Here is a 22454-nt window from a genome sequence, read left to right as displayed (position 1 = left end):
CCACCTGAGCTACACCCTCCCCCTCAAAGTCTTCTCATTTTAAATTTGGGGCCACAGGGTCCCCATGCCCAAGTTCGCTGAGCAGGAAACCCAAGCACACTGTGTCCAGGGCTGGCTAGAGTGAGATACACTCCCAGGAGGAGGATAGAGGCACAAGGGCAGTAAGCCCCAGAAGGCATGAAGGAAGGGAGACCCTGAAGAGGGACTTTAAGGCTCCCCACTTCTTGGACCTGAGGGGCAGAGTTTGGGTCATCCCCTCCCCTGAGGGACATCACAGGATCAAGGAACACAGTCAAGGCCTCACAGTCCTCCATTTAGAAATGAGGCAGGGAGGCCCTCATCTTTCCGGGAGGCCCTAGACACCCCGCCCCCGTCCCATGAGCCCCCGGGGCTGAGTCAAGGCAGCTCTGGGAGGGGGCCTCAGCTCAGCTGTCCCCTCTGCGTCATGTGCAAGAGGCCAGGCAGCTCGCCTTACAGGGCCCGGTCCACCTCTATATATAGCCTCGCTTGGACAGCTGCGTAGACTGAGCGCTACACAGCAGGAAGGCAGGGAGTGCGGCGAGGAGGCCACTCACCATGGCGCTGGGCTTGGAGCAGGCGGAGGAGCAGCGGCTGTACCAGCAGACGCTCCTGCAGGACGGGCTCAAGGACATGCTGGACCACGGCAAGTTCCTCGACTGCGTGGTGCGGGTGGGTGAGCGGGAGTTCCCGTGTCACCGCCTAGTGCTGGCCGCCTGCAGCCCCTACTTCCGGGCGCGCTTCCTGGCCGAGCCGGAGCGCGCAGGCGAGCTGCGCCTGGAGGAGGTGTCCCCGGACGTGGTGGCCCAGGTGCTGCACTACCTGTACACGTCGGAGATCGCTCTGGACGAGGCGAGTGTGCAGGATCTGTTCGCCGCGGCGCACCGTTTCCAGATCCCGTCCATCTTCACCATCTGCGTGTCCTTCCTGCAGAAGCGCCTGTGCCTCGCCAACTGCCTGGCCGTCTTCCGCCTCGGCCTCCTGCTCGACTGCGCACGCCTCGCCGTGGCCGCCCGCGACTTCATCTGCGCGCGCTTCTCGCTGGTGGCGCGCGACGCCGACTTCCTCGGGCTCTCGGCCGACGAGCTCATCGCCATAATCTCCAGCGACGGCCTCAACGTGGAGAAGGAGGAGGCCGTGTTTGAGGCGGTGATGCGATGGGCGAGCAGCGGGGACGCCGAGGCGCAGGGGGAGCGCCAGCGCGCGCTGCCCACCGTCTTTGAGAGCGTGCGCTGCCGCCTGCTGCCGCGCGCCTTCCTGGAGAGCCGCGTGGAGCGCCACCCTCTCGTGCGTGCCCAGCCCGAGCTGCTGCGGAAGGTGCAGATGGTGAAGGATGCACACGAGGGCCGCCTCACCGTGCTGCGCAAGAAGAAAAAAGAGAAGGGGAAGGAGGCAGCGGGGGCCAAGGCCTCTGACAAGGGCACAGCCGAAGCCAAGGCAGAGGAGGAGGAGGAGGCTGAGCGAATCCTACCCGGGATTCTCAATGACACCCTGCGCTTTGGCATGTTCCTGCAGGACCTCATCTTCATGATCAGTGAGGAGGGCGCAGTGGCCTATGACCCGGCCGCCAACGAGTGCTACTGTGCCTCACTCTCCACCCAGATCCCCAAGAATCACGTCAGCCTGGTAACCAAGGAGAACCAGGTCTTCGTGGCTGGGGGACTCTTTTACAACGAGGACAACAAAGAGGACCCCATGAGCGCTTACTTCTTGCAGGTGCCCGGCCAGCCCTGGGAGGGGGCTGCCAGTACTGGTTTCTCGGCACTGGGGAGCAGCCTTAGGGCCCAGAAGAGGCTTGTGTCTACTTGTTATGGAATGCCACTGGGTCTAGGATGAGATATAAACCAGGGAGGATGACTGACAGCCACTGCCTGAATGCTGAAGATAGTTAATAGGCAGTTAACAATAAGATGCATAACTTTTGTGTCTCAGTGTTGGGGACATACAAGCCCCAGGATGTTGGAGGCCCTAGCTCAGCACAGGGGTTGGAGTCAGGGAAAGTAAGAAGGAGCATGGTCACTATGGGCAGGGCTTTGCATGAGGAATGTGAACCAGAGTGTCCCAAACAAAGAGACCATCCTCCTTTCCCATTGCACAGATGGGGAAACTGAGGCCCAGGAAGGCCCAGGAGAGTAGGGTGCCTAGTCCAAGCTGTAATGTGACAGTGGGACCTCAGAGGGCAGAAGCGCTTTCCTGATGACTCGCCATGTCAGTTTAAGCCTTGCTAGCTGGGTGAAATTTGGAGACTTGGAGGAAAGGGTGTACTGCTTCAGCTAGGGGACGGTGAGCAAGGGATGGAGAAGGGAAGGAGCCTAGTGAGTGGTGTGCGCAGTGAGGCCAGCCCAGGTTTGAGAAGGGTGAGGGGCTGCTTGATGTCAGGGTTAAGTTGGGGGCAGGGGGGTGTGGCAGCTCCATCAGCCAAGGGACATTGTGGGCACATTGTATGTTCTCCCTGGGCTTCCATTTGTAAATGGGGATGCTAGTCTTCCTGCTTGATAAAGTTGTTTGAAGGTTAATTGATGGTTAAATAGTGTTCTTCAGCACAGTGCTCAGCCCTCAGAAAACTCTCCCCAAGGATGAGCCCCAAGTATGGTTATTCTAAGGCTGCCAGGGTGCACAGGGCTGCAGACTTACACTGCAGATTTTAAGGGGAGAGTGGCTGTTTTTGGACGTTCCCTGTGCAGTGGGAGGGTGTGGAAAACAGGGGGCGGGCAGGCCTCAATTCAGGAGTTGTACTGGGGAAAGGCCAGGACGGCAGCTAGACCTCCCTCTCAGAGGCCTCCTCTCAGCTGCGCATGGGTTGCCTATCACAGTGCTATAATGGTGGTCTCTGGGCACCTGGGGGGCGGGGAGACGCTCGGCTGTTCTCAGCCGGACAGGAGGGGCACCGTCTCCAGACACGGCCTCCAGGCCGTGCTGGCCCTACCTGGAGGTCCGGACTTCTCTGTGACCCGGGGGTGGCCGGAGCTGGGCTGGGACTGGGGTGGGGGCCGTGGGGAGCGATCGCTGACTGGCGGCCCGGCCCGCAGTTTGACCACCTGGACTCAGAGTGGCTGGGGATGCCGCCGCTGCCCTCGCCGCGCTGCCTCTTCGGCCTGGGAGAGGCTCTCAACTCCATCTACGTGGTCGGCGGCCGGGAGCTCAAGGACGGCGAGCGCAGCCTGGACTCCGTCATGTGCTACGACCGGCAGTGAGCTCGGGCTGGGGGCGGGGCTGAGGACCGGGCGGGGTCCTGGAGGCTCGGGGCGGAGGCGGCCTGGGCAGGGGCGGGGCGGTTGGCAGGTGGGGTGGGAGCACGGAGCTGAGAGGTCTGGGAGTTCCGGTACCGAATCGGGTACGCCCCAATGTGCGTTGGGCGGTGGATGCATGCAGAGATGGGGACTGACAGCGCCCTGCTCCCATCCCCTCCAGGTCCTTCAAATGGGGCGAATCAGACCCGCTGCCTTACGCCGTGTACGGCCACGCAGTGCTCTCCCACATGGACCTTGTCTACGTCATTGGCGGCAAAGGCAGCGACAGGTGAGGCTGGGGCCTGGAGTGAGTGCGGCTGCCTTGAGAGGCCGCTCTGCTCCTCCCTCCTCCCTCTCACTCACTGCCTCCTACCCAACAGGAAGTGCCTGAACAAGATGTGCGTGTATGACCCCAAGAAGTTCGAGTGGAAGGAGCTGGCCCCCATGCAGACCTCCCGCTCACTCTTTGGGGCCACCATCCATGATGGCCGCATTGTTGTGGCCGCGGGGGTCACAGACACAGGGCTGACCAGTTCAGCTGAGGTGTACAGCATCGCGGACAACAAGTATGGCTACTCCACTTTCCCCCAGCAGCCCCAGTACAGCCAGGGATGAAGGGCCCCACTGTAATTCCCTGGCTGTGTGGCTTTGGGCCTATGTTGGCCCTCTCTGTGTCTGCCCCGTCTTGGATCTCCACTGTTGCACTTGAACATCAGCACAGAAATAGCCCCTCTACCCCGATCAACCATGAAGTGGGTTCCTTCTCCCTACCAGGTTGGGTATGGGTTATGGCCAGTCTGGTCTGTAGAAGAGAGTGCCTAGGAGTAGGGGAGGTGACGCTACATTCCTCATTCAGAGACTCATATGAGGCTCTGGCCTGGCACTAGGGAAACAGCAGTGACCAAGACACAAGCTGCTCAGCCCTGGGAGGGCACGAATAAAACTGAGCTGTGGACCAGTTGGATTCAGCCAGCTAAAAGGGCTGGTGGGAGAAGGATACCCCAGGCAAAGGAAGGATGGTACCAAGATAGTTGGGAGAAAAAAGCCAGGCCCATTAGAGGAAAGGGCGTGGGTCAGGTTAGATGGAGTGTGGTGGGCGAGGTGAGGTGGAGGTGTTGGGTATTGGGCTGGAGAGGTGGTGAGCAGGCTGAGGGACTTTATCCTGAGAGTAATGAAATGCCTCTGAAAGGTTTTAAGCTCCCATCTGTGTTTTACTAAGATGCCTCATGGCAGCAGATATACAGAAGAGATTAGGGATTTCCCAGGAGGCAGGGGTGCAGCTGTATAGCAAGGGGTGACAGTGGCCTGGAGCTGAGGGTATGGCAGGGATGGGGCAGAGAGGCTGCACTGGAGAAAGATTTAGGCCGGGCCTTCACACGTGTGCACTAATCTCCTGGGGATCATATTAAAATGCAGATTATGATTCTCAGGTCTGGGGAGGGACCTAGGACCTAAGGGCATAGTTCTAACAAATCCCCAGGTGATCCTGATGCTGCCAGTGATCCGTGGACCACACTCAGTTGCAAGAGATTAGGAGATAGAAGACAAAGGATTTAGTAATTGAATGGATGGTGGGGGGTGAGAGGGAGAGGTGGATGACTTTGAGTGAGGTTGAGAGGTCACTAATTAAAGAACCACTGGAGTTAGGTAGGAAGAATGAGGGTCCAGTTGGGGACATGTGCATTTGGGGTGCCTGAGGGTGTCCAGGAGGAGCCCACTGGGGCAGAGACGAGGCTGAGCTGGAGGGTGAGATGTAGGAGTCAACAGTATGCGGAGGGGACAAGCTCCCTCAGGAGAGAGGGTGTCAGAGGGAGAAGCTGAGTTCCAAGCTGTCAAGGATGGCGGGGCAGATGCATTATTCAGGAAGGAGTCTGAGGAAGTGAGGCTCGGGAGGTGGGAGGGAAGAAAGTCACATCAGCCGACTGTCAGCAGTCACAGTCAGCGGACGTGGGCTCTGGATTCCAAAGCCCCCTGTGGTGGCTGGGGACCTGAGGGCAGTTTTGGAGGGTGGGATGAAGGCCTGACTTCAGGAGCCAGGGGAGGGGAGGGAAGATAGCCTAAGAGTCCTGGGCCACGAAGGGGAGAAGAGGGACTGAGGAAGCCAGAGTTGGTGCAGGAGCGAAGGTGGGACACTGGGGCGATCCCTGGTGGATGTCATGCAGCAAGTTGGATGGAATGACAAGGGGACAGTGAAGGGAAAGGGGAGGGGCAAGAGAATGCGGAAGAAGTAAAGACCAGAAGGTGTTCACTGAGAGGTCAGGAAACAGGAGGTTGTGCTGGGAGCATGGGTGCCTGGGAGTCAGATTTCGAAGGGTGCAGCTGAAGCTGTGGGTGCTGGCCGGGGACAGGCCCCCTGGATGACACACCCCCTCACGCACCCTCCTCCCCGCCAGGTGGACGCCCTTTGAGGCCTTCCCACAGGAGCGCAGCTCACTCGGCCTGGTCAGCCTGGCGGGGACCCTCTATGCCATTGGCGGCTTTGCCACGCTGGAGACTGAGTCCGGGGAGCTGGTTCCCACAGAGCTCAACGACATCTGGAGGTGAGCCTGGCCCCAGAGAGGTGAGGGGAGTCATGGCTGGGCCCCCAAGGAGGTGGCACCTGGCAGACTCATCTGTGGGCAGAGCTCATTCCTCTTCCAGGGAGCCCCGGGGAAGGGACAGCAGGCAGGCCTTGCTCAGCCCAGGGTCTCTCGGTTTGTTGGGAAAGTCTGGGCTTGCACTCGTGGCTCCACATCCTACTGTGGGCACTTATGGTGTCACAGCCGGGAGCCCATGCCAAGTTTAGGGCGTAGACCCACAGAAACAGGCTCCAGGGAGCAGAGAGCCAGACCTCTCCTCTCCCCTCCCCTCCCCTCCCCTCCCCTGGATGCTTGCCTTGAATTGGGTGGGAGAGCTGGGCCGGGATTGAGAAGGAGCTGGACCCCAGCCTCTCAGAGCCTTTGCTTTCCACAGATGGCTGATCCTTCCGGCAGGTGGAAGGAAGAGGTTTCAGGGGGTCTTCTTAGAGGGTTGAGTATGGAAATTCTCAGGAGGAGGGGTTTGGGGAGGTGCAGACCTTCCTGGAGGGAGGTGGACTTCAAAGAGTGTAGGATTCCCTGAGAGGTGGCCCTTCCTGGAATGCAGGGTGGGTGTTCTTTGGGAGTGGGCTCTCATTCCCAGGGTAGGGGCGCTCCCCAGGAGCTGACTGAGCTCCTCGTCCCTGTCCCCCCTCCTCCCACCCCAGGTACAACGAGGATGAGAAGAAGTGGGAGGGCGTCCTGCGGGAGATTGCCTACGCCGCAGGCGCCACCTTCCTACCTGTGCGGCTCAATGTGCTGCGCCTGACCAAGCTGTGACCCGCCCAGAGGGCCTGGCTGCGCTTCCCCGCCCCACGCTGCGGCCCACCCAGGCCTGGCCTCCTGGGGGAGGATCGGGGAGGAGTCTGGGAGACGCAGGGCCCACCTGGATCCCATCCCATCACGGTGCCTGAGGGGCTGCTTCAGCCACCCAGTGCTAGCCTTTCAGGCAGGGATGAGAAACTTCCAGCCTCTCTGGTATATCCTTTTCCCCCTGGTGTTCTTGGTCCATGAAGCACAACCTCATGGGTATATCCCAGGTACCCAGCCCGGCCTGGCTGTGCGTGCCGGTCACTTTCCCACAGGACTCAGTCTCCCCGGCTGTCAGATGGGGAGTGTTCCCATCAAGTGTACCTTGCAGCCTGGGTAAGTCTCCTCCTGTAAGAAGAATAAAGTGCCTTCCGAGCAGAGTGCTCAGGTCTGGAATCAGGTGCTCCAAGTGTCAGTGACCAGGTGGTTTGAAGATCTGGGGCTTCTGCATTCAGCTGTTGGGTCACCAAGGTCAGTGGTCTCTGCCCTCCACGTGTGTCTCCTCCACACTGTGTGCACCAAGAGCCTGACCCCCCTACCTCCTGCAGCACCTCATCCAGCAGGGACAGGGAGCCAGGAGACGGCTGGGGGAAGGGGCAGGGAACAGCCAAACCACAGTAGAAAAGTCTTTTATTCTATTGGTCAGGCTTCCTCTGGCCTGGCCTGGACCTGGGCCCAGGAATAGCTGAGCAGAGCCTGTCCCTCTTCCCTTTCCACCTACTCCAGCTTCTCTTTGTCCTGCTTCTGGTCCTCCTCCAGCGCCAGGGTTCGCTCTCGCTCCTTCACCAGCTGGACACCACAGTAGGTGACAAACAGGACAGCCAGTGTGGTCCGGGGGAACCCTGTGTGAGGAACAGGTCGTGGATGCCTGGGGGCACCCCTCTCCCCACCAACTCTTCTCTTCCCACTTGACTGGCCCTCCCTGACGAGTCCCTGAGGCGCTGGGGGTGGCGTGGCGGCATCTCAGAAGGTCACAGTCCTCGAGGTTGACGCCTGGCACATTCTGTATCCCCACACCCCTGTCCCTCACCTTTGAGTAGCAGGCGCTGGGCGACCATCTCTGTGAACTCAAGGCTGTTCAGGCTTACAAGGTTGTACATGACGATGGCCCAGAAGTTCATAGCCCCAAAGATGGCTCGGACCCTGCGGGACATCTGCTCCGACAGGGAGGCCTGCTCAGTCCAGGAAAGCATTGGCAGTGAGGCAAAAGGCCCAGGGAAAGAGGACATGGTGGGCCAGAGGCCTTGCCCACGTGGCCACCCAGGTCCTGGGGCTGTGCCTGTGTCTCTCAGAGTCCCAGGTCAGCTCTCCCTCATTGTTAAGGATGGGAAAACTGAAGTCTAGAGAGGGCAGGGCCTGACCAACACAGCCAAGCCCAGATGCCCCCCAACCCTGCAGAACGTAGGGAGGGCCAGGCACCCACAGGGGGAGCCACTCCTCTGACAACCAGGAGGGTGGTGGTGGGGAAGTTCTGGACTGGGAGCCAAGTGTGACTGGAAGACTCTAGAGAGCAGCAGTACCACCCCTTCCAGCGCGTCCGCCGTCCCCAGCCCCAGCCCTTCCCTGCTCACCTCAATTTGTGCTAGGGGCCCCCACACTGCCAGCTTCTGTATCCAGAGCTCAAAGTTGAGGCCAAAGCAGTTAAGGCATGACCACAGGTAGACAATATCACAGGGCCCGAGCCACAAGGTGGTGATAGCAAACGTGGCCACGGTGGCCCCCAGCTCCGGGATCACCGCAGAGTGCTCCCCGCCAATGTGGTCATACACGTACCTGCAGGAAAGGGGGGAAAAGGATACACAAAGGGGCTGCTTCCTCACCGCTGTCATCCTGGGCAAATTCAACATTCCGGGCCTCCGGTGGCTGTTCCTCCTCTACTCAACTTCAAAATGCAGAGAGCTCAGCCTCGAACTGCCTGTCTCCTCTAGCTTTCTTCATTCTCAGGTGATCTCATCCAGACCCAAGACTCCGAAACTCTATGCTGATAGCCCCAAATCTGTCTCTTTAGCCCAGTCTCTCTCCTGATGCATATGTTCCTCTGTTGCCAGACACCTCATGTGAATGACTGACACCCTCATCCCTGTCCAAACCCGCTTCATTCCCCTCTCAGCTGATGACACCTCCATGCTTTCAGTGGCTGGCCAGAAGACTTGGTACCATCTTGGATTCTCAATTCCCCTCTCACTCACATCCAATCCAGCAAATTCCACTTGATCCTGAGAACTGCTCACCAGCTCCACTGACACCACCCTAGTCCATCTCCTCTCACACAGATTATTGCAAGAGCCTCTTAAATCGTCTCCCTGCTTCTGCCTTGGCCCCTCCCATCCATCCTGAACACAGCAGCAATATAGGCCTCTTTTAAGGGTGTAACCAGGATCACCTCATTTCCACATCAAACCCTCCCACACTAGCTCATTTCAAGTAGAATAAACTCAACCACCTGACGGTGGCTAGAAGCTGTCACGTAGTCTGATTTCTGCCTCCCGCCCAGACCTCTGCATCCACCATCCTCCTCTCCTTCACTGTTCTCTCCCCTTAACTGGCCTTTCTGTCCCTCAGACACACACAGCTGGTTCCTGTCTTGAGGCCTTTGTACCTTTTGTCCCCTCTGTCTGGAATTCCCCAAATTTCCTTATCACTCAAGTCTCAGTTCAAATATCATCTGACAGAGGCCTGCCCAGACCCTAGCTGAAGAGGCTTCTATCCTGTGACACTCTTTTATTTATTTATGTATTTATTTTCTTCATAATGCTTACCACTCCTTAAAATTCTTTACATGTGTGTGTTTTACCTGTTTATGGTCTGTTTCTCCCCAATAGACTGTAAGCTCCATGAGTTCAGGGTCTTTGCCATGTTCACTGCTGTATCCCCAGTGCCTAGAACAGTGCCTATATTGGCACATAGTAGGTGCTCAATAAATATGTGTTAAATTAATTCAGTAGAAGACCCACTGTGTGACTGGCCTCTCCATTCCTTGACCTCATTTACGGTGGTTTCTTGAACACTCCCCCTCAGCAACCCTCTCCCATGGCCACACCCTAACTCTGTCATCACTTGTTTCCCTCCTTCCTAATCCCCATCCTTCACCCACCGCCTCCTGATCTGGCCCCCCAATTCCACTTCTTCAGTATCATTGACCCCCAGCCTTCCTTATCTTGCGACCGCCTCCTCAGCCTTCTTAACAGGCTTCTATTCAATGAGTCATCATTATCAATAACCTTAAGACCCTTCTCCATCATTTCCTCCTCCTCACCCATCTGGGAGAGCCCAGTCACCCACTATGCCCTCACCTGCACCCAAGACGCTAAGCCATGATGGGGAAAAGCTCACACCTTCACATATTAGAATCCATAAATCCACCACAGCCCACCCAACCTGGGCTGTCAATGCCAAGGTTTCTCTAGTCAGCTGCTTCTCCCAGGCTCTGCAGTGCCTACTCCACCCTCACCTCTCCTGCAAGTATGAGTGGGTGTGGTGGGAGACCTCGGAGGAGGAGGGGGGCAAACAGAGGCATCAGCCCCTGCATCGCTCAGCTGATGACCTTGCCTCCTACTTCATGGAGAAAACCGAAGCCTTCAGGAGGAATCACTCACCAGCCACTCTTCTGTATCCGCACTGGCTTTTCTTCCTCCTCCCTATCCCAAAGCCAGGCCTCTGCCTGGCACTGGTTCCATCGCCTCCTCTCTCCTCAGGGACCTCACTCCATCAGTCACCCTCCTATCCTGCATGGCCAACTTCTTCCTCTCTACTGAATAATTCCCCTTGGCATCCGAGCATGTCCCATTATTTCTGGTCTTTAAAACACACACTTCTCCCTTCAGCCACTCCTGTGTAGTCCCCTTCAGTACCAGGCTTCTTCCGGGAGTTGTCCACACAGGAACTCCCCTGTGATTCCTCGGTTTCCTCCTCCGACTCGCCTGCCCCTTCCCCTCCAGGGAAAGGCTGGAAACCTTCATGCCACCAACACTCAAGCTCAGTCTCCAGCTTCCTTGGCCCCAGCAGCATCTGACCCGGTTGCCCCCACCATGCCAGCATGGGACTCCCTTAGCTTCCAGGGTGTCCCACGTCCGGACTTTTCTCCTGCTCCTTTGACCACTTCTTTTGGGCCCTTCTGCTGGCTCCTTCTCCCCTCAACCAGAGTCCTTCCAGGCCCACAACTTTCTGGGAATCATCACTTTCTCCTTCCTCATGCACCCAATCCATGGCCAAGTCCTATCCAGGCTACCTGCTGTGTGTGTCCACTCCCACCATTTCTCTCACCTCCAGGGCCCCCACCGAAGTCCAAACCTCTGTCTTTCACCTAGACCTCTGCAATGACCTCCTTGTTCCCTTCTTACTTCCTTTGGCCCAGGGGTGACCTTTGAAAACTTGAACCGTTCTGGACACTGCCCTGCTCAGGCACCTGGAGGATTGGCTGTGACATACCCCCGCCCCACCCCAACTCACTTGCAAAGCCAGTCGTTGATGCCACGGTCAAAATGTCTGTGGGAAGAGAGCAGACGGGTGTGAATGGCCAGGAGCAGGGCTTCGGCGTCTCGGAGGAGAGGCCACAAGGGAAGGTGGGGATTCCCGGGGCCCGTCCCCGGACCTTAACACTCGCACTCACGTCTCAGCGAAGACGTAGAGCGCTGTGATGCACTTGGGAGGCCGGGGCGGGTCCAAGTGGTCGAGGCGTGCCACGGTGTTGACGACGCCGAAGAGGACGGCCGCCTTCACCCAGTCATACACCAGGTTTGAGTAGGCTAGGCCAGCTGGGGGTACGGGGTCGTCACTGCCTGGCGGGCATCACTCTGGCCTCCCTTCCCCAGACCCCCCCAAACCTCCCAGAAGCGCTGAACACCGCCCTCCGCTAAGCACACTCTCTCCTTGCGTCAGGGCCGCCGCCGGCACGGAGGCTCCGCCCACCCACTTCCGCGGGCTGGGGCTAGGCTCTGGAGGCCCGGGGAGACCCGGTTCCGCTGTGGAAATCTGCCCCAGGTCCTAGTGAGGTGGGTACACCTCTGGCCTCACAGGGCAAACCTACCTCCAAATCCTACGCATTTCAAGGAATAAGTCCCCGCTCCACCCACTCTTGGAGGAGTGGCCCCTGTCCCTGTTCTGGGCCCAGCGTGCACCCACCAAGGGCGCTGTCCGGGAGGCGGTGGGCGTACTTGAGGTCACTGGGGATAGTGAGGATGTAGAAGAAGTGGAAGAAGATGTCCACGGCCACGATTGCCACCATGCTGAGGACCGCCTGGGCCCGGATGCGCCATAGTTCACCCTCGGGTCTCACCGGGTCCATCTGGCTCACCTGGGGGATTCCAAGTGTCTGAGAGGGGAGGCAAACCCTGCGGGAGGGGTCCTGTCTGAGGGCAGAGTCGCCAACTAACTGCCTGGGGACAAAGGATGAGGGGAGATGCTTTTCATCCTGGCTGCCCTGCGGTTGGAGACACAAGCCACTCCGGTGTCCCAGGAGGGTTCACTACCTGCCAGGGGAGACCTAGTTCCGTGTTGGGAGCCTACGGGGTGTCCCCTCACCTGGGCGTGGAAGCGATCAAAGGTCATGATGGGCCCGAAGAAGAAGAAAGGCAGGTAGAAATTGTACTTGAGCAGGTCAGCTAGGGAGTAGCGGCGCTCTGGGTGTGCACAGCTCTCCAGTGCAAAGCTGATGCAGCGTAGCACCGTGAAACCGCTGCCCCCGTGAAACAGCACCTCTTGAAGATCAAAAGTCCCTGTTACAAACCCGCTCTGGATGGGAGAAAACAGGCCACCAGCTCACCAGGGTGCCCTTCATCTCTGGGAAGCCCACCCAGCTTCCCACAGGGGCCCAGCCTGGTCCTGCCATCTTCCTCTCTGCCAGTGCCGGTCAACGTTGGCCACCAAGGGCCAATTTCATGTCAAGTGCTGGGCAAGAGCAGGGGACGAGCTGGACCGTCCCTACTGTGGTGGAGGTGACCACCTTGTGGGCAGGGCATGCTCCGCAGTCAAAGACTTGAAGATAGGTGGGAAAGCGAAGGAAATGCTTGGGGAGGCTTGAGAGGCAAGGGTTTTAGATGGGTAAGAGGTTTGAGGTCCTGTCCCTGCACCCTCCACCCCTGCGCCACCCCAGTGCACACCTGCCAGGAGATCAGGGGGTCCAGTTTGAAGGAGGCGAGGCTGGCCAGGCCAAGGCTGAGACAGAGCCAGGGCTGGCCTGACAGTGAGACTACATAGAGGCTCACACAGTGGCCAAGTAGCAGCAGCAGGTACCAAGGGCCCATCGTGCCCACCACGGCCAGGACCCCATACACAGCATACATCCAGGAGCGGAGCTGTAGACAGGGAGGAGGCTTCATTTACCTCTCCATAGAAACAGAGGTGGGACCCCAGGATGGCTTCCCCACAACCCTTATAGCTGAGAGGGAGTTGGAAGGGGAGGCTAGGGTGGCTCAGGTCCAACTCACCTGGGGGGCAACCATGGTACAGAGTTTAGCAAACAGCACATGTCCGGAGAGGGCGAAGACAATGACGTTGCGGAAGGAGGTGAACCACATCACCCACTCAAAGTCGGCCACGTCCTGGGGCAGGCCAGGCAGGTTAAGGTGGGGTGGGGGCAGGATGGGCTGGCACTTGGGTTGGTTGGAGTCCCAGCACCTTCGCTGCCCCCATATTCTTCTTATGCGTTAAAGGAGAGCAATGGCTGAGGTCCCTCCTCCCCTGAGACGGGGAGGTGGAGAGGAATGACGGGCACCATGTGGGCTGCCATGCCCCTCAAAGCTCTCCCTCTGCCCATTGTGTTGCCTGACATTCCACAGTTACTGCATTGTTCCTGGGGAGTGTGGCGCTGGAGGCCCTGAAGAAGCACATTTGGATTTGTTTCCTAAATAAGCAAGGTCTGGGGCAGGCTTGATGTGGCCCCAGGAGGACAGAGGAGGGGCCGGTGAGAAACTGAAGCTGCTGAAGTTCAAGCCAGAGACCCTCCCCATGGCGAGCCCTCTGTAATGTGGGACCATCTGGAATAGGGGAAAGTCGGGAAGGGTTTGGGACAGGAGAGATGGGCCAGGGTCAGGGACCCCAGTCTGGAACCCTGGGGTGTGGGGGACCTACCATCTTCCGGCCAATGTACTCCCAGCCAGGTCGCACAGACTCCCGGAAGGCCTTCCTTTTGGCCCCATCTGAGAACAGAGTGTGGCCTCAGGAGGAGGGGCCCCTTCACACACAGACACCCATGTCTGCCTCTACAGCAAGGCAGACCCCACTGTGGAGGGAGGGGACAGGGTCTGGGTCTCTCTCTGCCTCTGCTGTTCTCTGGGTCTCACTGTGTGTCTAGGGCCAAGTCTCTGAGTGTCCGAGGCTCTGGCTCTGGCTCTGTCCAGGTCTCTGTGCTTCTGCATTTGAGTCTCCCGGTAACTGCATCTGGCTCAGCCTACTCCTCAGGGCCCAGGGACTACCTTGGCTCTGGAGGCTTTAAGTTTCTGGTCTTGCTGGGTGGAGCCCTGAGACCCCCCAGGGTAAGAAGATTCCCACCCTGCTGCCCTGGGGCCCAGCTGTTACCTTGTGAAGCCTCCAGGAGGCCCCGGCCAGCATAGGCTAGGGCCCCGCTCAGCACCAGGGAGTACAGGCCCAGCTCCACCGCGGGCAACGCTGTCTTGATGCCCATAGCCTGGATGGGGCTGAGGGAGACAGATAGGGTGAGGGTACTGCTGCCCCCAAGCCCTGCCTAGCCCAGTTCATGGTCCCCCACTGAGGTGGTGGGGACCTCGTCCTGAAGAGAGACTGCCCCTCCTGCCCCCTGGGGACCTCATGCCATCATTCTCCCCTCCCATCCCCAATGCCTTCCAGGCCCCTACCAACCATCTGGTGTCCCATCCAAGCTGCTCCTGCCCTTCCCATTGATGGCTCCTGAAAGCATCATCTTACTCTCAGCCTGCCTTCCTCACCTTCATTTACTTCTACATACTTTTCAGGTGAGCCAGTCCCCAACCGCTGCTCAAACTGCTCCTCCAAGGCCTCTGATAACTTTCACATGGTGAAACTCCTTCTGCATTACCTCAATCATATTTCTGGCCCCCAGAGTCTTTACTCCCCTCAGTAAGTCTCCCTCAACTCCTGACAAAGCCCCACCCCTCTGGGCCCCTTCTTGATTCCCATACCTCTCCTGATCTGCCTTTACTTCCCGGGACATCCCCAGGTCCTGCCCCAGCACCAAGCCTCCACCCCTCTCATTCAGGCTCTAGCTTCTCCCTGACCCCCATTACTCCAGCCAGCCCCTGAGCCCCAGCCTGCCACGTCCCTTGTTCCTGCCTGTGTCCGTGGCCACACAGGCCCACTCTCTCAGTGCTCTGTCTTCAGGCCCTGGCTGCTGGCTGGAGGCTGTGCTATTTGAAGACGTGCCCTGGGGTATTGGGTGTGCGGCCAGGCTGGGTCAGGCAGACACCAGGGCGTGTGCTGGCTGCTGTCCAAGGTGCTGACCGGTATTGGGCTCAGGATGAGCCTGGCCACTTCCTCCTGCCAGGGCCTAGCCCATTCCCAGGAGTCCTGCTGGGCTATCCCTGGGACCTCAGCTAGCACCTATGCCCTCTCTACCCTTCTCCGGCCTGATCCGGGGCCTTTCCAAGGGCCCCATGCATTACAGACTCAGGGTCCAAATTAAAGGGAGGAACATGTCTAGGCATCTTCTCGGGCTGGGCTGAGCCAAGAGGTGACTGTCATGGCCCTGTCTCCTGCCCCAGATCCTCCCCCAAATCTCCCTCACCAACTCTGAAACCAGCTCTCCTAGGCCCCCACAGTTGGGATTCTCCCCATTACACAGATGGAGGAGTTATGAACCAGAGAGGGGCAGGGACCTGTCAAGGTCACACAGCGGACCTGAGACAGGATTGAGTGTTCTCAGTGACCACCCCAACTCCCACCAGAATCTCAGATTGGAGAAGACCGTCCACTGCCCCTGCCTCTGCCCCTACCAGGGGGCTTCCGGACCTGACTTGTGCACTGCTGGCCTGAGGGCTGAAGCACCTCCTCATGGGCTGGGTGCGGGTAGGGAGGCCCTGAGGATTGGGTTAATGGAGCAGAAGCTTGAAACCGGAGCACGGAGAAGAGCCCGCGAAATAGCTTTGTCAGCTGCCTCCCACTCACCACTTTCCAATTTTAGCTCCCCATGGCCGGTGCCGGGTGTCCCCAGTGAGGCCTCTGTGAGCAGGGCCAGGGCTGGCCCCTGGCCTGAGACCTCTCCTGATAGACCCCCGGACCTGGGTCAGTCTGTGGACATAGGAGTGCCCCCTGCCCCCTGTCCACCTCAGGTACACCTAGGGCAAAGCCCACTTTGGGGCCTGAGGTCGGATGAGAGGCTTGGGGTGAGCTCCACGGGTCTCAAGGACCCCAGAGTGGCTCCATCTTTGGCTAGCACTGACCTTGAGGAGGCTGTGAGGGACCCTGGCACACTGCCCACCTTGGGCTCCGGGGTCCTGCGTCCAACTGCGCAACCGTCCGACCAGCTGGGCTCTGGGGCCACGGTGAGGCGTGTCCAGCCCTGGGGTCCCCACCCCCTCGAGGCTATGAACGGTGAGTGGTGACAGCAGGAGGAGCCGGGGAGGAGGAGGGCAGGGAGGAGGTGGCCTTCCTGGAGCGGAGCTGAGCAGAGTGGAGCAGAGCCGAGTGCTGCAGAGCTGCTGGCCACAGGGAGCCGCAGGGAGGATCGTGGGGGGAGGGGGGAAGGGGTGGCCAGTGGCATAGGCTCTGACAGGGACACCTGGACCTCACTTCAACCTGCTTCCTCTGGGCTGTAGAGCCTGCATCTCCCTCTCTCTGCTGGCCAGGACTCCCCTCTTCCAGGAAGCCTTCCAGGTGGCTCCTGTTGGCCTCTCCAGGCTTGTGAGCCCTTGCCCTTGCCATGCACACCTGCACATACACACACTCTCTCTTTCACACCTGGTTTCATGAATTCCAGGACACACCTGTACATGTGAATTCCCAAGGGCTGTCCCAGGGCACACCCACCTAGCCCCCTGCTCTGGTCTGTTTCATCATGCTGAGTCTTGGTGGCCAGACATAAATGCCTGGGCTAGGACTGACTTGCCTAGTGGGATTGGGACTGGCATGAGACTTGTGGGCTCCATACTCCAGCTCTGTCCTGTACAGAGCTGCCCAGGTGGAGGGTTGCTAGCACGGTCACTTGAGAGGTTCCTTGGAGTGGCTGGCATCCTCTTGATGGCAGGGTGGAGGCAGGCAGCAATGTCTCTAACCAGTTGGGACTCCTCTCGGGGAGAGGGGTGGGGGACAAGGCCCTCACTTTGGGAAGGGGCAGCCAAGGCCTCAGGCCAGGTGGCTCCTGTTGGCCTCTCCTGATGCAGAGGGGTATCCTGAAGGCCACCCCACTGTGGCCCCAGAGACCAGCTGGTTGGATGCATGGTTGGACACAGGACCACAGAGCCCCCAGGTGGGCAGTGTGCTAGGGCCCCTCACAGTTTCCTGAAGGCCAGTGCCAGCTAGGGTTGTAGCCACCCTGGGATCCTTCGGGATGAGGATGTCAGAGTCGGTGAGGGCCTGTTCATGCATGTGCATGCAGGGCACCGTCTGGGGTTTGGGAGGGTAGAAGGGGTTGTGTGACTGTAATCAGTCACAGGACAGGTCCTGGAGCCGCTGTGGATCCTTTGACCCCAGTTACACCCTCAGCTGAGACGCAGAGAGGAGGGAGTGCTCCCCTCACCCCCTCCCTGCAGGGGCACTTCCAGGGCCTGAGCAAGGTCTGAGAGGGAGAGTCCCCTGCTTTCCCACAATGCCTCAGGCAACGAGCTTTCTCCCAAGCATGCAGACACGCTGGCCCACAGGAAGAAGCCAGGAGACCCCAGCACAGTCCCCACAGAGTGACAGAGGCCTGTGTGGCTGGTCCCTGACTCTGAGGAGCATGCATGGTGATCACTGTGCTGTAGGGGCTGGGTAGGGGCTGCAGTCACAGATCATGGGTGCTAGAGGAGGCCAGGGTCAGGGAGGGGTACCTGAGCCAGACTGTGGGGATTAGGGAGGGCTTCCTGGAGAAGAGGGGACACTTGAGCAGATTCCTGAGATAGTCAATGGTTGTTAGACAAGGAATAAGTTAACCACAGTGGCCAGGCATGGTTGTAAGGCTGTACATGGATTAACTCTTTTTAATATAACCACAAGCCCTAGGGAAGGTGTCACTGCTACCATTTTCCCAAACGGATAGAAAAGGAAACTGATGCACTAAGAGGTTAAGTAGCTGGATCAGCCCCATAAGCTCCTGGAGCTGATTGCCCTGCAGGGACAAACATACAGTTCACCCACACCAGGGGCCAGCTGAGACCAGCCTGGGCCGGCCATCCAGCTGATGCCCTTGTGAGGATGTAAGAGAATGGCTCCCGGAAGCAGACGGGTGGTCTGGCTCCACCGTAAAGAGCTCAGGTTCAGCCAACTGACGACCTGAGCTCCGCCCCGCTGGTCATCCCCTTCTCCGAGCCTCAGATACTCAACTGTAAATGGGCACACTGCCGGCCCTGACCTCACTGGGTTCTTGCGTGGATTCAGCGACTCACTCTGATTTCAGGGCATGGCTCACTGAATTGCTCACAAAGAGAGGCTGTTAGAGGCTGCATGTAAGGCTCAAGGACTGGAGGAGACATGGAATGTGCCAAGGCAGCACCCGTGGAGAGGGGGTGGGTGGGCAGAGGTTTCCCTGTGGGGCTTGTGAGGGGAGGAGGTGGGGAGGAGAGGCTGGCTCTGGCTGGATGTGGGGGCCCAGAGCAGTCCCCTCGTGACAGGCCGCCCTGGCCTGAGCTCCTGGGAGCAGGGGAGGGCCCAGGGGCAATGGCGTGTGTATGAGGCTTGAATCAGCTTGAGCCAGACTACAGCCTCAACCAGTTCAGCCATGGTGCCCCAGAGGACCCACAGGGACAGCGGCCAAGCCACACCCATGGCTTAACCAGGTCTCACCTGTCAGTGTCGGAACCTGAGCGCTCAGGCCCACTGCAGCTGCCTGGGATACGGACAGGGAGAGTCCTCACGTGAGGCCGCCCCACACCAGCCTCTTTGTGTCTTGCTCATCCACCCTCCAAGGCACCTGTCTCCCATTCCCACCACCTTGTGGCCCTGGTCCAGGGCTTCATTGTTCTCATCTGTGAAAGACAAGTCCAGCCCACCTGCTGCCTACCTGCCTGAGGGCTGGGGAGGTCATCCTCAGGGCCCCGGGGACAGGTGGTGCTGCTCGGGAGGGGCCACAGGCACTAACCAGGACCGAGCAGGTTGCCCCACTCCCCGCCTGGCCCACCTGAGTTAGACCCTTCAGGGCCCCAGTCCTTGGCCCCTTTGACAACCACTCTTTCCCTTAAAGGCTCTCCCTGGGCCTGCCCTTTTCAGTCTACCAACCCACATGGCAAGGAGGTTGGAAGGACAGCCCCCGCCCCACCCAGACCTGGGCAATGAACCTGGAAGCTGCAGCAGGGAAGGCAGGAGGCTGAGGTGCTGCCTTCTGTCTCTACATCCCCTGACCATCACCCTCTGATTACACAAACTGTATCATGGCCCTCTCTTTCCCACACCTCTTTGACTGGACCAGCAGCTCCCTGAAAGCAGCACCAAGTCAGAGTCACTTCCGGGCCCCTCACAGGCCTGGAGAGGCTGGCATGCAGTTGGCATTCAATGAGTGCCTGATGGCCAGCTGGCTGAGTGGACGGTGGCCTGGGAATCTGTCTCCCCAGCTGGCCTTGGGCTTCCAGGAGTTCAGGGACCATGTCTGCCTTGGGGCAGAGGAGCTGCTGGATGGTTATTTGTTGAACTAATAAAGGCAATAGTGAGGGCTAACATTTACTGAGCACTTACTGAGTGCCGGCTGCTGCTCTAGCACTTGGCACCTTTTGATTCAGTGAGTCCTGAAGCGGGTTTCTGATGGGGGAATGGAGCAGACCTGGTCTAATTAAGCTGGGGTGCCGGTGGCAGGTGCCAGCAGACATGAGAGGGACCCCTGGCACACGGCTCCACAGCAGAGCTCTCTGGGCTGTAAATTGAAACCATTGGTTCAACTGATACCCACAGTTGGCTGAAGCAAGGACTGGATGCCCAGACTGACCTCTGCAAGATGCCCGCTAATCATTTTATCCAAAAACGTGCAAACAAGATTTACTATGCCTGACTGCAGTTTTCTCACCCCATCTCTCTTATATAAACCTTGCTTTTATTTTGGTGGAGTGAAATCAATCCATTGATACATGTCCCTTGTACAGAAGTAAACAGTTAGCTAATAACCAGCTAAGTGTCTTTGAGTCATTCTCTGACACCTATAACGGCCCTTGAGGGAAGTCTCTATTATTGCCCTCATTTTACAGATGAGGACATGGAGGCTCACAAGGTTAAGTAACTTGCCCAAGGCCACAAAGATGGTGAGTAGGGAGAGATCTGCGCTGGGCACCCTCACCCGTTCAGACCCCAGGACCTAAAGCCCTTTCCTCTCTCAGCCAAGCCCTGAGCCAGGAAGGGCAGCAAAACTACCCTTGAATGGTCAGGGTGTTGGTCACACCACCCTGTGCTTCCCTGAGGTGACCCCTGCCACTCTGATCATCCCTGAGAAGGACAGCCAGTCCTATGCCTGTATCCCCCTCCCCAGGGCTGCACTGAGGGCCAATGCCTGCAGGAGAAGGTGCCAGCCTCTTGGCCTGGTGATCTGTGTTTGGCTCACTTCTTGCTGTCACACAGTCCCCTCCAGGCACAGGCCCTCTCCCTCTCTCTGGCTCTGCCTGGCCATTGCCCTTTACGTGGGGTCAGAAAACCCTCTGTCCCAGGAAACCTTAGGACCCCCACCTCCAGAATTACTGCTTCATCCTGATGGCCTTCACAACACTAGCTGGAGGTCTCTAGACCTCTCACCCTGTGCAGGGTGGGGGCTCCCTGAGTGGGGGGCTGGCGTGGACTTCCTCCTCAACCCCATCCCTGAGGAAGGTGGCTTCCCTAGGGGAGTGTTTTCATAGTACATGCAAGGCACAAGTGACAGGTCTTCCTGAGTGGGAATGTGTGTCTACACCCACCCACACATGTGTGCTCACATGCCTGTGTAGAGGGGCCTGTGAGTGTGGACTCAGCACCGTGTGTACGCATATGCATGTACACAGACGGCTGCATGCTCCTGAGCCTAGCTATTTGTGTGGATCTGCGTCTTTTGTGTGTGCCCGTGTGTGCACTGGGGTTGGGGTAGGTGGCTGTGGGTGACCCTTCTTGGAGCCACCCCTCCCCGTGGCTGGGACTGCAGTCGACAGGTGGTGACACTGAGGCAGTCACAGCAGGGCCTGGGGGCTCTCCTGCAGCAGCCCTCCCAGCTCATCCCTGTGCCGTGGTAAGGGAGGTACACTATGCCTTTGCCTGGACCCTCTGCCTCAAAATCCTCCTGCCCGAAATTCCGGGCTGACCCCACCTCTGCCCTCTGCCTCCAGCACCCACCAACCGCAGCCTCTTGGAAGCAGAAGGAGGTACCTCTTGTGGCAGAGCTGCCCAGCACTGGCGTAGGCACGCCCACGCTGGGTAATCCGCTGAACTGGAGGACCCTGGCTTTTGGAGTCAAGCAGACCAGGGTTAAATATTAGCTCAGTGTCTTTCTGTGAGCCTCAGTTTCTCCATCTGTAAAACAGGGTGATAACTCCCTAGGTTACTAAAGGCCTAGATGGGGTCAGGTTTACACAGAAGATGCCCACTCACTGGGAGCTGCAGTGATTATGAAAATCATCATTATTATTATAAGACCCTGGTTCTGCATCTAAGGAAAAGCCCTGAGGGGTGGGCCAAAAGGTGGCTGGGAGTGTGGTGCCCCCAAGGCTGTGGTAGGTGGGAATGGCCACAGATGGAGCCATGGAGGGAGAAGGGGGTGTGAGGATGCTCTGGTGAGGAAGGGAGGGTGGGGCTGGGTGGCCTAGGGAATGCTCCCAGCCCAGAGCCCTCTGGGCTCTCCAGCAAGGGTGGAGTCCTGTGGGCATGCAGGGTCCCCTGCTAGGCCTTCGGACAAGGGCAATGAGCACCTGCCCATGGGACTGCGTCTGTCCGTTCACAGTTGGCTTCTCATCCCTACGCTCTCGCAGGTGCTGACAGGCTGTGGAGTGTCCTTCCCTGCAGTGGCCAAGCCTGCTCAGGGCTTCTCCTTTGCCCTCCTGCCATGGAAGTTTGGCTTTGGTTGCTCTTCAGAGCCTCTTCTGGGAGAAGGGGCCCAGCTGGCTGCCCCAGGTTGGCTTCCAGGAACAGATGGAGTCTTCAGACAAAGGCTCGTCCTCTCAAGGCCTGAGGCTGCGCCGTCCGGCCAGGCTGACACTGAGCTGCCATCCTAGTGTTTGTCTGCCTTCTGCTGCCGCAGGGCCTGCAGGAAGATCCCTTTCACCTGGCCCAGGGTCTCATGGTACATACGGAAGTCCTCCTCCTTTCCCCGCAGGGCACTGCCCAGGGCAGCCTTCAGCATCTCATTCTCCTCCACCTGGATGGCCAGCCTGGACCACATGGAGAAAGGGTTCAGTGCAGCCAAGCTGGTGCGTGTGTGTGCGCGTGCGCACACACACACACACACACACACACGTGTGCAAAGGGCCCTGGGAATGGGGCTGCCAGCATGTCTGCTCTTCAGGCTCAGGGTTCTCTGACCCGTCCCCTCCTCCCGTGGACCCTTGGGGAACACCATGTGGGATTCCTCTCCCGGCCCACAGCTACTGGGCCTGGCATATAGTAGCTTTGCAAAATGTTGGCTGCCTCAGAGATTGAGTACCAATTTGTAGAGGTTCCCCTTCCTGCCTTTTCTACTACTGCATTTGACCTTAAAAGATATAATTCAACAAGAAAAGTGGGTTCAGCAACCCATGCGTGACAAAATATCTCTTGGGACCATGTGGTCTTTAAGGTCATT

The 22454-nt window shown here is 58.5% G+C and overlaps 3 protein-coding genes and 1 long non-coding RNA gene across 11 annotated transcripts in view; 2 read left to right on the top strand and 2 right to left on the bottom strand.

The window, feature by feature from the left end:
- The first annotated feature begins 506 nt into the window (after positions 1–506).
- On the top strand, positions 507–7009 carry KLHL40 (kelch like family member 40). Of its 2 annotated transcripts, none has more exons than XM_074345141.1 (6): positions 507–1734; positions 3048–3205; positions 3430–3537; positions 3629–3814; positions 5642–5788; positions 6472–7009. In XM_074345141.1, exons 1-6 carry the CDS (start codon positions 577–579, stop codon positions 6581–6583), a joined length of 1869 nt encoding a protein of 622 aa, XP_074201242.1. In that variant the 5' UTR covers positions 507–576; the 3' UTR covers positions 6584–7009. The 2 variants fall into 2 exon arrangements, with proteins under 2 accessions (XP_074201242.1, XP_010944209.2); XM_010945907.3 differs by having other exon boundaries at positions 508–1734; positions 3048–3208.
- Positions 7010–7226: 217 nt separating this feature from the next.
- HHATL (hedgehog acyltransferase like) lies at positions 7227–16158 on the bottom strand. Of its 5 annotated transcripts, none has more exons than XM_010945909.3 (12): positions 16023–16158; positions 14129–14247; positions 13682–13749; positions 13039–13152; positions 12712–12906; positions 12134–12343; positions 11735–11906; positions 11223–11367; positions 11063–11098; positions 8185–8386; positions 7644–7785; positions 7227–7455 (listed from the first exon to the last, which is right to left on the bottom strand). In XM_010945909.3, exons 2-12 carry the CDS (start codon positions 14232–14234, stop codon positions 7331–7333), a joined length of 1515 nt encoding a protein of 504 aa, XP_010944211.1. In that variant the 5' UTR covers positions 14235–14247; positions 16023–16158; the 3' UTR covers positions 7227–7330. The 5 variants fall into 5 exon arrangements, with proteins under 5 accessions (XP_010944211.1, XP_010944210.1, XP_010944212.1 ...); XM_010945908.3 differs by having other exon boundaries at positions 15985–16119; XM_010945910.3 differs by lacking the exon at positions 16023–16158 and adding an exon at positions 14879–15001.
- Positions 15999–22404, top strand: LOC141573793 (uncharacterized). The gene is made up of 2 exons (XR_012500058.1): positions 15999–16135; positions 21646–22404. It is a non-coding gene; the product is annotated as an uncharacterized LOC141573793 (long non-coding RNA).
- CCDC13 (coiled-coil domain containing 13) overlaps positions 21276–22454 on the bottom strand; it is a 35604-nt gene continuing 34425 nt past the window's right edge. Inside the window, exon 16 of one of the 3 annotated variants that reach the window (XM_010945912.3) lies at positions 21276–22044. In XM_010945912.3, the coding sequence (XP_010944214.1) occupies positions 21885–22044 (160 nt within the window). In that variant the 3' untranslated portion in view covers positions 21276–21884. The remainder of the gene's footprint in view (positions 22045–22454) is intronic. The other 2 variants (XM_045509807.2, XM_074345140.1) reach the window with 2 other exon arrangements.

The sequence above is a fragment of the Camelus bactrianus genome, chromosome 17 (genome assembly GCF_048773025.1).
Source record: "Camelus bactrianus isolate YW-2024 breed Bactrian camel chromosome 17, ASM4877302v1, whole genome shotgun sequence".
NCBI classification, from domain to species: Eukaryota; Metazoa; Chordata; class Mammalia; order Artiodactyla; family Camelidae; genus Camelus; species Camelus bactrianus.
The sequence above is the reverse complement of the archived record's forward strand: the minus strand, read 5'-3'. Positions and strand labels throughout refer to the sequence as shown.